Consider the following 14,600-nt stretch of genomic DNA (forward strand, 5'->3'; position numbering starts at 1 on the left):
CCGGGAGGCAGAGAACAAAGTGGGTTTATTATCAGACAAGGGACTGCTTATATAAGGACAGGTACAAGCATGAGCATGCGCACTTGGTACCGTAAGGGCATGTGTTAACATGACAGTGCGCATACTTACATCTTCCTTCTTTTCGAAGAGAAAGAAAGAAAAGGAAAAAAAAGGAAATAGTTTCCAAATTCACATGTCAGGGACCTAATGCTGCGGTCTCTCTGGCAGGGGGTAACGTTCTGGCGGTTCTACCTGGCGGTCACTTCTACGAAGGATGCCCTCAGGTTGTAGCTCCGCCATCTGGTCGTGCTGGATACCGACTCCGCAGAAATGGTCGCTTCAGGGTCCGACGTTGGTTGCATTCCTTTGCCGAGAACCCCGAGAATGCCGAGAAGCCCAAAGTGATCGATGACTGGTGTCCACACAAAAGCAGGCTAAATACAACTCCATCCAGGGTTTGTTAGTTGAAAAACCGATTGTATGCCTTTCCTGGCTAGTAGGACTGATTTTTTCCTGGGCGGACGAGAGGTGGTCTGCGCGTGCAGGATCGGTGAAGGGGGATATTGGGAACGCTTGGAAAAATGGGCAGTCGGTTCTTGGCCGTTGAAGAGAGAAGGTCGCTTGTACAGTGAACCCCTGTCGAAATGCCTCGTCACTCACCATTATGGAGCGTTTACTGGATCAACGATACGCTAGCAAATTTTATGTAAAGCTCTGCAAAACGGGCAAAGAGACTAATGACATGATTAAGGAGGCCTACGGTGATGATGCCATGGGTATATAAGGTGTTTTTGAGTGGCACAAGCTGTTCCGACAAGGTAGAGAAAGAATGGAAGAAGACGACCGCTCCGGACGCGCTTCGACCAGCAAGACCAATGGAAATGTTTCGCGAGTGAAAAATTTACTGAACAGTGATCGTAGGATGTGTATCAAAATGATTGCTGATGACTTGAGCATTCCTCAAACCCACTTTTTGAGATCGTGACAGAAAACTTAGGCATGAGGAAAGTGTGCGCGAAGTTGGCGCCGCTGGTGTTGTCAGAGGAGCAAAAGGCCAACCGGAAAGCGATCTGCAAGGATCTTTATCATGTGAATGAGGACGCGATTTTTTGGACAATGTAGTGGCCTGTGACGAGACGTGGGTGTTCGAATACGACCCGGAGAGCAAGAGGCGGAGCTCAGAATAGCACACCCTTTCTTCCCTATGTTCCAAGAAAGCGCGAAAGAGCAAATCCAAGCAAAAGTCCGTGCTCATTTGCTTTTTTCATCGACATGGAGTCATTCACACACAGTTCGTAGCACCAGGACAAAGAGTTAAGGCAGTTTTTTACGTGGAAGTCCTCAAAAGACTGCGAAAAAGCGGCATTCGTGTCCGCCCAGCCACACCATGAAAGCGCGCCGAGCCACACAGCGTTGCGCGTAGTGAAGTATCTTGCCCAGCACAAGATATGAACGCTGCATCAGCCCGCCTAGAGTCGTGACTTGGCCCCGCCAGACTTTTTTCTATTGCCGAGAATAAAACGAACGCTCAAGAAGCACAACTTATCGGTAGATGCGGTTAAACAGGCCGTCACGAGACAGCTAAAGAGCATTCCGGTCCAGGCCTTCCTGGAGGCGTACGAAAACTGGAGAACTCATTGGGAGCAGTGTGTAGATGCGGAAGGGTGCTACTTTCTAAATTCCTAATCGTATCTACTATTCTCATGAATAAAATTTAAAAAAAAACGAGTAGTACTACTTTCAGAACAGACCCTGTATATTGACGTCTGTTCGGCAGAAAAATAAGCCTTCATTGATGAGAAAATAGAATTAAAACGGACCCTTTTTTCTCAACACTTAATTCAAAGTCGTGATGACAACCCACATGTGGTCGATGACTGGCGTTTGCGAGGGAATGATTCAGCAGCACAAACTGGATAGTACGCGGGAAGATACTGCTCGCGTAACAGCGATATGCCTGCGAATTGCTTGTGGCGGTGACAACCACATTTAACTTTTTGGGGGCCTTATCAGTCTCAGTATCTTCGTTTTCAGTTACTGTTTCTCCATTTTACTACACTTTAATGATTTACCCTTCCGGGCAGACTTCCTATTCTCGTCAGTGCCTCCCTAAAACGAAAAAAACAGTCTCTCATCATAGAAAGCACTAGTGCCGCTGAAAATGTAGACGCAGAAATGACGGTTGATTGGAGCAGTTAAGCCAACTCTGAATTAGGAGCGCTAAAACTACGTGCCCATTTTTCGGCATTGTTTAGCTTTGTTTTGTATTGTTTATCGTGGTTATGCTTTGTTATGCATGGCATTGCTAGGGGATTAAAGCCGCAAGCAAGTGCATGTGCGCGTTTGCATGGCATGGGCGTAGCACAGGAGATAAAATTTTTGACAATCGTTCCATGTATGTATGTATGTATGTATGTATGTATGTATGTATGTATGTATGTGTGTATGTATGTATGTATGTATGTATGTATGTATGTATGTATGTATGTATGTATGTATGTATGTATGTATGCATGCATGTATGTATGTTGTGGGGACGCCTTCGTCCCCTGCGTTCGCATTCCCTCAACGCACTAGTTCCCTCTCTTTCTTGGGACCGGGAAAGCGAGCAGACGTTTCGCTCGCGGCTCCGCTCTTCGTCGACGGGCGCCTCTTGGTCGGAACATGCTCCCGCCAAACCCGTTCCGTCCGGCCTCGGAGCTTGCCCTCTGCCCTACCGTGGGCGAACATTCGCTCGTAACCGTGCTGGTGAGTCGGACATCCTCGATTCCTCAGTGTATTTTGTGGCTAGCTGGCGTTATTGTTATAGCAATAAAGGCCTTGTTTGTGTCAGCCAGTGTGTCGTTCCTTTGTTCCAGCAGAGCAAGGCCCGCCGTGGTCGCCGTGCGCTCGGTAGCGTACGCGACCACGGGATGGGGTCAGCGCGGTTTTGAACTGGGTCAGCCGCGCTTAAACGAGGAGAACGGATTTATCTCCCCATTTTAAAAACCCACTTATGGCAGCCCAACGTGGGGCCTGCTCTTGGAACGTTGGACGACTGTCTATTCGGTTCGAGGAGCGCTCTTTGTCCGGACTTGACAAGTGCTAGGCCTAATGAGAGTTTTGATCGCTAGGACCTGCGGCATGCTTTCTTGAGTGCGAGGTGGATTGCGCTGCAGCATGTTTGAACTTTTCGACATACTCAGCACGTTTTTCTTCGTTTTTCTTTTCTGGAGTATCTTCAGCACGAGAACCACTTAGTCGGCACCGAGGGAGCGCGAGGCCTAGCGCCCGCGGAGTTGCCGAGACCGAAGCGAGTGAGTACGGAAACTGCGTGGGTGGTCCGAGTTTTCTGTACATATTTTCTCGCGGTCTCTTTTTCGACTCTGGGAGTCGCGGCTCCGGGAGCCGGGTGGCCTGAGCCACGGGTGCCGTTACGAGCTCCCTGGTATTGCAACTCGGCACCGGGCGCTCCGACACCGTCCGATACGGTGGGCGCCGACCGCTCAGAAGCTGCTTCGTGCATTGAGCGGGGTAGGACCACCCCATAAAGCTGATGCCACCTCGCGGCTGCGCGCACGAAACCCGTTTCGGGTCTTTCTTTTTTTTAGGGGTCGACGACCGTCACAATGGCAGTGAGGCCTAAGGCTTTTCAGAGCTGCCTGTACCATGTCGAAAGAGACACGACCACCGGACCGTGAAGTTGAGAGGGGGCGCACTTTGCTGTCAACCGTTTTGTAACCTCGCATGAACTGAGCACTCTCGCTCAACTCAAAAAAGGGTTTTGTTCACTCGAACTTTGCGTGGCACAGCCGTCCGACTCGTTTTGCTAGCGAGTTGAGCATGGAGCCACGAGGCCCTTGTGTACGCCGTTTCCCCTCCCGTGGCTTACGTTAAAGGCATGCGGAGTGTGTTTCGGAAATCTTGCAGATCCAGTGGAGCCACTCCGGCTTGCTGTCCTGTGCACGTCGTCTCGCTGCCGCCTGCTGCGACGGAGCGGCCTGTATCTTGTTCGCCGCATCCATTCGGGGCAGCCGTGGCGAGACCAGACAGGAAACACCTCCGGCTGCTGTTACCCTGGCCACTAGTGCAGAATCCTGGCCTGTAGTGGTCAACCGGCCCTCCTCTTCGCAGGCCTGCGGACACGTAGTCCGCGGCCCATGCGAGTCGTCCCAGCGGAGACCTTCACACCGCCTTCAGAATACCTCGGAAGACTGCGTACACGCTGTCGGCGTGACCTCCGCTGTAAGACCTGCCTGAAGTGCATTAAGACCAGGAGACTGCTCCATAGCATGTAACTTGCAGGTGCGTGGGTCTATTTAAGGTTGGGGGGATGTGGGGACTCCTTTGTCCCCTCCGTTCGCTTTCCCTCAACGCACTAGTTCCTTGTGGTTACCTTCCACGCAACGCACTCCCCTTAGTTGTGTTACTTCAACTAACAGGGGAGTGCGCTCGCGTCGCAGCGACACCAGCGCCACGGATGGCGTTTTGCTGCGCGCTCGCGGGGAGCGACGGGCTCTCTTCTCCTTGGGACCGGGAAAGCGAGCAGACGTTTCGCTCGCGGCTCCGCTCTTCGTCGACGGGCGCCTCTTGGTCGGAACTTGGTCCCGCCAAACCCGTTCCGTCCGGCCTCGGAGTTTGCCCTCTGCCCTACCGTGGGCGAACATTCGCTCGTAACCGTGCTGATGAGTCGGACATCCTCGATTCCTCATCGTATTTTGTTGCTAGCTGGCGTTATTGTTGTTATAGCAATAAGTGCCTTGTTTGTGTCAGCCAGTGTGTCGTTCTTTTGTTGCCGCAGACCAAGGCCCGCCGCGGTCGCCGTGCGCTCGGTAGCGTACGCGACCACGGGATGGGATCCGCGCGGTTTTGAACTGGGTCAGCCGCGCTTAAACAGGGAGAACGGATTTAACTCCCCATTTTAAAACCCCACAATGTGTGTGTACGTATGTATGTATGTATGTATGTATGTATGTATGTATGTATGTATGTATGTATGTATGTATGTATGTATGTATGTATGTATGTATGTATGTGTGTATTGGTTTATTGGGGTTTAACGTCCCGAAGCGAGTCAGGCTATGGGGGGCGCCGTAGTGAAGGGCTCCGGAAATTTCGACCATCTGGGGTCTAACGTGCACTGACGTCGCACAGTACACGGGCCTCTAGAATTTAGACTCCATCGAAATTCCGCAGCCGCGGCCGGGATCGAACCTGCTTCTTTCGGGCCGAGCGCCGTAACCATTGAGCCACTGCGGCGGGTGTATTATGTATGTATGTGTGTGTATGTATGTATATATGTATGTATGTATGTATGTATGTATGCATTTATGTATGTATGTATGTATGTATGTATGTATGTATGTATGTATGTAGGTATGTATGTCGGTCTCGTGATCCATAAGTTCGTTCAACACTCATCAAACACCGGAAATCGTACACTCTGTCTGAAACACTAAATCAATGAAGCTTTGATACTTCGCGCTAGCCACACTGTCCGGTGTAACCAGATGGAAATACACGTGGCCACCTATACAGGTGTTTCACCTAGAGTTTACACAATTTTTAAAAATAATCTCTTGAGAGCGTTTTTCTCTGCTTGGCATTATCAGCGGTGTAGTACATCAGAAAATATAAGACGTGTTAACTAGTAGAGTGGTCAACTAATCTTGAATAGTTAACTTTTTAACTTTTGCCGTTTGGCTCCTCAATTGTCGAGAGGCGTGTAGCCCACCGCAAGTAATATAAATATTTCTTTTTATAATATCAAAAATGCGGTTACCCTCGGCGCTGTGGTTTAACAAATTATGGCGACATCGCGCAAAAATACATGCCCTTTCAAAAAGCTTGTAGGCAAAACAACCCTTGCACTGCACGTAACTTGTCGAAATAGCCAGAATTGCTTGGGTCACAGCGTCGAATGTAGCCGCGTTTTCTAAATTCTAAAAAATGATATAGATATCGCTTACGGTGGCCTGCACGCCTGTAAATAATTAAGGAGACTAACTGTAATAGTTAAAAAAGCTCGTTAGTCACATACATATCTCTTAAATGTGGGAAGGCGAAAACCATTTGCGACTCATTGCACGGATTTGAATTTGCCGCGCTTGAATTCATTTCACGACAGAGGATAAAAGCGTGGCGAGAGGAAGTGGTGACGTCATGTTGCGCATGCGCAGCGCGTCGGCAGTTGCTTGGCGGTGGATCACGCTGCTTCGACGTCCTTTCGTCTGATGTGACATCATCCAATTTTTCTTGTTTTTAAGCAATTTTTACCCAAATTAGATCTTCCGGTGATTCTAAGCACTAATGACGCCTAATTAAACATTTTAAATGTAATTTGACACAGATCTGGCGTTTTTCCGAACATTCTATAATAATTTTCACAATGCTGTGATGACTTCCGGCGCATGTGACGTCACGTCATTCCTGTTGCTATATCAACGTCCGCGCTATATCGACGCATGTCGTTGTATTCTTTTTTTCGCTTTAATTGGATGTAATTAACTAATACTCTGCAGTATCAAACTTGGCGTCGTGGTCACATTTTGTCCCCTCTATTTGATGCGACCATCAGTTTTCTTACAGTCTCACAAACAGCATGCCGCAAATATCTACGCGGCAGAATCGGGCACAGAGCGCTCCGCATACTCCGCTCTGGGGGCCACATAACACAACGACAGCCAAACGAAGAACCATTCAGGCACACGATAGTATGGACACCGGGACACACGGGAGTAACAGGGAACCAGGAGGCGGACATAATAGCTCGAGGGTACACTTATTACCGAGCATCCAAAGTAGGCGACCTCGAGGGGAACGAACCTGCACCCCAAGATTATTCGGCGATACTAAACTACTACAAGGGCTCAAGAAAGCAGTATCCACCACCACACAACTCCCTTAGCAGAGAGGACTCTGTCGCGTGGAGGCAGCTACAAACGGGCTCGTACACAAACCTACAGGTACTCAACCAAATATACTCCACACAATACACTGACAAATGCCCTTGGTGCCAAGAACCCCCATGCTGTAGCACATAACGTAGGCATGCCAGAGGATAAGCGTGGTACCAGTTATAACAAACCCGAGTGCGGAGCAATGGGAGGGAGTGCTCTCCAGCCATCGCCGAGTCGACCAAGAAGGTCTGATTCGGCGAGCACAACTGGCAGCAGCTTCCAGCGGAGCCCTGGACTAAGGGCAGCCGATCTTTGTACAAGCAGATGGACGAAGCCATCTGACAGCCGCAGAAGAAAAGCAAATCTATAGCTTAATAAAGTTTTTCACTCACACACTCTCCTATCCTAATCAGTTGCCGCGTTATTCGTGGAAGACAGCGTTACACCGGACATGACCTTGGCCACGAGTATAAGCCATAAAAGTTTATTAAAAGTTTATTATTCAATATTAGGTAACCATGGTGCCTGCTATTTAGCACGTCTTCGCAATATTCTGATGTCCGTCATCGCTGAAAATGCTATGGTGGAAAAAGGGCTCTTCTCTCAAAAAGCCTATCTTTAAACATTGTATAAAGTTTTAGCTGAAACATACTGTATATAACCAAGGAAGTCGCGTAACGGTCAGCTCGAAAAAACTGAGACCAACATTTGAAACAATTTATGTTTCGACCTTGGAAGGGCCCTCGTCACAATGGCAATGAGTTTACACACGGTGGAAAAACAACTTCCTTTGTTCTAACGTTTTGGTCATGGTCAATTCCATTTCTTCTACGTGATCCATACGATTTTCACCCCCGGCTTTTATATATATATACCGGGTCTAGGCGGCCACAGTGGAATTTAACTAGACGCACGTGGGCTGTGGATGCACACACATGCACACACCCACAATAAACAAAAAAAAGCCAGTAACATACGCGACTTTGGGGAAGAAAGGTCGCATGGGGCCACTATGAATGGCGGCAGTGTTGAAGCGAGGGTCCTTTGATTGCGCCGCGCTCGTCAAGATGGTCTAATTGGTGAAAGAGTGCTGTGTGGGATGAAGACATAGAAGTCGACATTGATTTTCTATGTAAAACCTGAAGCTCTGCTTCTTGCACAACTTTTTGTTTCTACATGTTTGGAGACCTGGCATCTACTTTTTTCACAAGGTTGGCACGCCAACCTCAGGTGGTTATATGTTTTTGAGTGTAATAGAATATTCTGCATGTTCTTCGGTCGTCTGCAGGCTAGGTAAGGGGGTGTAGGAAAAATTTTGGCAAGGCGCTCTCTTTGTTTAAGAATGTTGAAATGTTTTTTAAGGATTTTGTTTTCGTTGGGGGGGGGGGGGGGGTTACTTGTGAAAGTAAGTACAAAGTTTGCCCGGCGATCTGTTTCTTCGCCGCGTCGTCCATGCACCGCAGCGCCAACGAGAAAAAAAAAGAAAGAAAATATAAGTAGTATAGCTCAGCAGAGCAAGCTGTCCGGCTAGGTGGCGTTGCATGTTGCGAAGAAGTCAGCACAAAAAACAGACCCACTCCACGCTACACCCACGCAGCCACTCTCTCCACCCTATACCCACGCGGTACACTTTGCTTGCATATGAAGGCACTTAGCGGAAAACATTACCGGAGCTGCCACAAGCCGCGCAGTGCCCACAGTCCAGCCGACATGCCCTCAGTTATAGTTGGAACTGTGCAGGAGACGGGGGCTGGAGAATAATCCATATGATATAAGTGCTGTCTCTTAAACTTCAAAGTATAACTGCGTCATCAATGCCCATCCACAAGCTAGTGACCGCTGCCATCTGAGATGTCATTTGGTGCGTGGTCAGTCACCCGCATAGAAATAAGAGTGCAATATTCTAAGAAGCGATGCGCATTCATTCGAACAAGCATCTGCTCATTACTTAATAAAGGCAGTTTTTTGGTCGGCAAGTATGTCAAAAGTATGCCAAGTTTTCGGTGCGCGGAGCTAGCCCAAAGAGGCACGTCGTCCGTCGGCGCGCCATCTGACACGTGACACCATGCTTGAAGCCTTAAAGGCGTGTTGTAGAGCTATGGGACCCCATCACAGCATTGTGTTAAACAGTGTGTGGCGACAAAAGAATGTCAGGAGCTCTGAAGCCCAAGATAGCAGTTGTCGACAGAGACTGAAAGAACAATCATTTTGTGCTGAACACTAACATATCAAAGAAAAGGGAACCGGAAGCCATCGGCGGCGTGATGACTTGCATGAACAATGCCGGTTACGTAAACAATTTCGTTCTACAAAAGCCTCAGTTCCCTTCGAAACTTGCGCATACAGGGCGCCCCCGCCGTGACAAACAAAGCTATCATCTGCTAAACATGCCCTGGGCACAAAAGTTCCAGAGATGAAGTAAAAAAACAGGATGCACTGAACAGCTATCCTATTGTAAAAAGTCTGCATTCAGAAGAATCACTTTTCAGGCTTTCTCCGGGTTCATTGTTCGGATAAAAATTCGACCGCAAAGTGTCTATGGTTTTGCCGACTCACACTAAAATGCAGTTGTCCCCAATATGCCGTTTAATTTTGGCAAGAGTATTTTCGAAGCGCTCTTACACGTGTCTCTTCCTGAGCCTTGATTTTTCTTGAATATTCTTCTTGGTGTACTTCCGCTAAAAGCACCAATTATGTCTGTTCATTAGCTGCCACAATGCTGTGTCCACCCCAGAAATGCTTGCCACTAGTACTGGCACATGAAGACTCCTTTGCTGTTGCACCGCTGTTAAAATCATCTGCCAAGACGAGATGTAACAATCCATCCTTCTCGTGCTTTATGTTTGAAGTATGCTTGTTGTTAGCGACGTGTTGAGCTGAATAGGCATCGCTTCTTGCTTGATACGCTTTGCAGAAAAAGAACACTTGTACCAGCTGAACAACCATCTCGAAACAGGAAAACCCGCTTGTCTAGAACGAACCGCCTGCGATGCTTTTTCTTTCAGTCTGCCAGCGCAAAATGTAGCGAAATGAATGCTAATGAAGCAAGCGCAGAGCAAGGTCATTCAAGTTAGTGTACTGAGTACTCAAAGCTGCCGGCGACGAAAACACCGCCTCCGTGACGATAGACGCGGCCGCGAGCTTGGAGCCGAGCTTCCTTTCCATTTATATTTGCCAGTATGCACAACACCCATACACCTTTTATTGCGAAAGCAATACTACGCTCATGAACGGCCTTTCGCGTAGCGGCGGCCAGTAGCCACGTTTGACCTATAGAATGACCTCTGACGTCAACCAGGGTGAGGGATGGGTCGTCGCGCAGCGGCGGCCGGTAGCCACACGTGACATTTAAAATGGCCTATGACGTCATGCTATGCCTAGTGACGTCATAGCGTGACGTCATACAAGGGTGAGAGAAGGGCTACTAAGTCGAGTCTTCACGCAGCGGCGGCCGGTAGCCACGCGTGACCTGTAGACGCGGCGCACTGCGTTCCTTCTTTAGACGCGGCGCGCCGCGTTCCTTCCGTTAGAGGCGCTGCGCTCGCTTTCGCAACCTACCAGGCTTAACCAAAGCTAAGTCCCCGCCATTTTTTTTACAATCGGACTGACTGCCCCTTCTTTTGAAAGTCGGAAGGAAATTCCGGCGCAGCGTTCGTGCGGCCTCGACATTGGACGGCCGATTCGGGAATTTGGAGTCGTACCGAGACTTTACCTTCCCAATGATGCCTGGAAAATATGCCACTGCAGGCGCGGGCGCAGTTTTGAGTACAAATGCGCGCCTGTCAATGGCCTCGAGGCTAACCAGGACACCGCCACAGACGCGAGAGAGCGACGAGCGTGAAGCACTGTGCAAAGGTGGCAGCCTTGAGTATATTGACGTGACGGTCCCCAGCCGGACAGCGCCGGTTCGGCCAGCGGCTACACTTTGAGAAACAAAGGTTTCACGATAATAACAACTTTGGGCTTGCACTGGTGCGCCCTTTGTATCCTTTTTAGAGCTACGCCAAAAAATGGCACAAGAGCACAAAACAAATGCCGGGTTTAGGCATCTTCAGGCAAACATTTGTCTCAAAGAAGACGTATTTTAAAAACCTGCCAAAAGAAAGGAAATTGCAATGCTTGTTCCTTTAAGTGTCGAAGAAATTCATATTTGCACCTAATGCCTAGAAGCCCATGGGCAAATATTCCTGTACCCATATCTGCCTGGCCAATTAGGAACTATATTGAAAGCGAATAACGACCATTTCCTCGCACCGGTCTAGATGCTAGGCTTTCACAGTGTCTTACGCTGACGAGAATGAGTTGTTTAGGTAGTAGGTATGTACACATAAGTAAGCCCCAGGTGATGTAATATACTCTGAAACAGTATAATTGCGCTAGCAATCCCAACAGGCGCTTAGGGAAGGGTTCAAATAATAATTTGGGTACAGCGCATATGAGTAGGTATCACAAATCTTGCTATTAAAATTATATGTTAGCCACGTTCCAAAGAACACAAGCAATAGGATCAAGGAAAATATTCCCTCTATACCTAGTTTACTCATAGTAGGGAGAGAGCAGGGGGACGGTTGCTTGACAACAGAAACAAATGAACAAGGAACATGGGCGGAGGGTGGAAGCCAACGTTGCAACATGAGAACTTGTGCTCGTATGGAAAGCCGTCCATCATAAGCAAGGCTTATCAGGCCATTAGCTCCGAGGAGGAAGTTACGATGGGAAAAAATGTGATGTGGGGGACGGTTGGATGATGAGCTTGAAGTCGAAATTTTCTGTCTGGGCGGGATGGCTGATAGAGGATTAACTGAATGGCCAGTAGAACTCTGATATAGAAACAGGTCAGCAGAAAGGAATCAGGGGCGAGGGAAGGTCGAAGAGATAGTGAGCTCGAAAGGCTGTCTGTCTGCCCAGAGAACTAGCAGAACGATTATTTTCACTTAGTTTTTCCATGTCAACCCCACCAGTCCTACCAGGCCACCTGTCGCATCTTTTTATACGGGGACACAGCCTTTCAAATCCACGTTCTCTACCTTTCCACCCCCTTTGCGTACTTTCGAAAACCCACTATGGAGAGGAAGCGTCATTTCCGCTCACCAAAGCTGCCTCTTTAAGCCACGCGTGATTTTCGTCATAAGAAAAAAATCAAATGCTCCCACTCGAGCTTATAACAATTTTATTGGCAGTCTGTATTCCTCGTAAGGAATTTGCTTCACCCTTTCGAGGATCTATTTAGCGCTTGCCGGTTTCATAACCTGACTCTCCATACAACTATTTCTCTTGAGGCGGAAAAAAATTGACTCACGTCTAAAAGTTGACAATTTTTGAAAGGCTAGTTAAGATATGAAAAGAGAACAGTAAATGTAAGCAGAGATAAGAGATACTAATTGGACATCAGTATGAAGAAAGTGGTAATTTATTCCTTAAAGTTGAAACAAAAAATGCATTCTCTGGTTGACACTTAGATAATCGGGCGTAAGCTTCGCAGAAGACTATGCGCGCACTAAGCATACGTAAATCATCCGTAGCCCAAAACGGGAATAAATAAAGTGGAAAATTATTTCTAAAATTTGAAACAAAGTTTACAGACGGCTTGCTAAGCCTCTAGCCACCCTCCGGGGCCTTCCCGTGCCAGGCATCTACCGGTGGCGCTTCGCTCTGCTGCTTGGGCAGCAAGTTACACCGGTGACACCGACGCCGACAACGACGCGGAACGCATTTTTTATATCGACACTTTTTTCTATCGAGATCGAGATTTTTATATCCACACTTAGATAACCGGGCATAAGCTCAGTAGAAGACGTGGCCTTCATGCACGCTAGACGCATAAATCCGCCGTAGCCGCGAGCAGTAAATGTACTTTCCCCTCGTGATCAGAGAATGGAATCGCCTTGATCCCTCAATCATAACTGCAACCACATTATCCCAGTTCACGTCATGGATAGAATCCTTATCAATTAACTAATAATGCAGTATCACTGACATACTCCACCGCCGCTCATCACTTCATTAGATTGTTGATTAACCGTGAAGAAAGTATCTTTTTTTTCCGCTGCCGTGTTCCCATGTGCTCTAATTGAATTCCTTATGGAAATGCTCCACCCGACTCCTAGACATGTATTTTTCTTTTTCCTTGCTAATGTTTACCTTTTCTTTTGCTTGTTCCTTTCTGTTCACCTGTGTTTGATTTGTATTCACTTTTTTTTTTTGAGTTACAGAGTGCACTGCTCAAATTTTTATCATGTTTGTCATTTTTGTTCGCCCACCTGCTATGGTCCCTGATGGGACTGGCAGTATTGTAAATAAATAAATAAATAAATATTGCACCACCACTGTTCTCATCATAGTAGCGCTCACCCTGGAAATCGTCCGGCGTCGGTGAGGTCGTGGCTTCGGTGGTCGTACGCCGCCGAACGAAGGGCGTCGTCGGCGCAGGCGGGTCAACCACGATGACGAAGCCGGGGCTCCCCTTCCCGCCCTCGCCTTCGCCGCCGCTGCCATCCTCATCGTCGCCGCCGATGTAGCTCCCTTCGCCTAAAAAGGACAGACAATGTTTGTTTGCTGCTGCGGGGGTGGCTCTGGTCCCGTTATAATAGTAGTAATAATAAAAATAACAATCTTTATTCAGTGTAATCCGAACATACATAAAACGGAAGCAGCCAAGCTGCAAGTGGGCTTCTCCGGCGACGACCGGCAGCCGCGGCAATCTCCGCGCTACATCAGAACTCCACCAGAGGCAAAAGAAATTTAAAGAAGTAAATACAAAGAACAAAAATTTCGCACAGAATAAAGCACTTAAAGGGACACTGAGGAGAAATTGAAGTTGACTTGTTTCGGTAAATTACCCGCTCCTGATTACAAAAACGCCACTCATAGTAACGTAGAAGAGAGCGAGAACCAAAATACAAATGTCGCCGCCACAGGCCAAACTCGCAAGTACAAACGTGATGACGTCATAGGACAAGACAGTGTTGCTAGAACCAATGGTTCGAGCAACACTGGGACACGAGACGCCACGAATCACTGAGGCTGACAAACGAAGGTTGCGCGGTTGAATAGTCAAGTAAATTTTGTTTTGAAACCAATAATGCGCTTTTATCGCACAAGGCAGACCAACAAAAGACAACCTGAATGTCGTAAGCGAAGAAAATCAATACTTAGCGGCGCCAGAGGCGGCCAGATGACTTTCGGTGTATCATGGCGCTTCGCGTCTATGCGCTCTGCATTCCTGCGTGGTTTTGACGCGCCTCGATTTACAAGCACGGAACAGCAGAGGAACTCCAAGTGCCGCTCCAAATGCTAGTTAATTTTTGAAGGAGCCTGTTAAGGTTGGTCAGATGATCGCCACGGTCGATGAAAAACTATGATGGCACGATTTTCCGTGATCGTACAAGGCAGTTTGCAGTGTAAAGAGCACGTTGAGTCTACGTACGCTCGCCAGGCGAAACGTTCCCGGTTGTCCCAGTCAACTTCCAACTACTTGGCGCTCTGTGGGGTCGCTGAAGTGCAGGCTGAAGTTATTACACTTTTAGCATACCGTGTACCTCGTTCCCGTTACCGGTACCTGAGTTCCGGAGCCCGCGCGCAGCCAATGCATGCGCAAATCTCCTTGACGTTGACAGATGGCGCCACGTACCCGGCAGCTACGCGCGTGCCTGCAGCATCGGGGCCAATCAGCGCCTGCTCACCGGCGGTAGGCGGGCTTCCGGTTCTCCGCTAACGGTAACA

The 14,600-nt window shown here is 48.3% G+C and overlaps 1 protein-coding gene across 1 annotated transcript in view; it reads right to left on the minus strand.

Annotated features, from left to right (window-relative positions):
- Nucleotides 1-14,600, minus strand: part of LOC149334162 (uncharacterized) — a 71,820-nt gene that overhangs the window by 27,959 nt on the left and 29,261 nt on the right. Inside the window, exon 6 of the mRNA XM_089556209.1 lies at nucleotides 13,230-13,406. Coding sequence (XP_089412335.1) covers nucleotides 13,230-13,406 — 177 coding nt within the window. The remainder of the gene's footprint in view (nucleotides 1-13,229; nucleotides 13,407-14,600) is intronic.

Source organism: Amblyomma mixtum, chromosome 8 (genome assembly GCF_055824585.1).
Source record: "Amblyomma mixtum isolate Tamu chromosome 8, ASM5582458v1, whole genome shotgun sequence".
Taxonomy (NCBI): Eukaryota; Metazoa; Arthropoda; class Arachnida; order Ixodida; family Ixodidae; genus Amblyomma; species Amblyomma mixtum.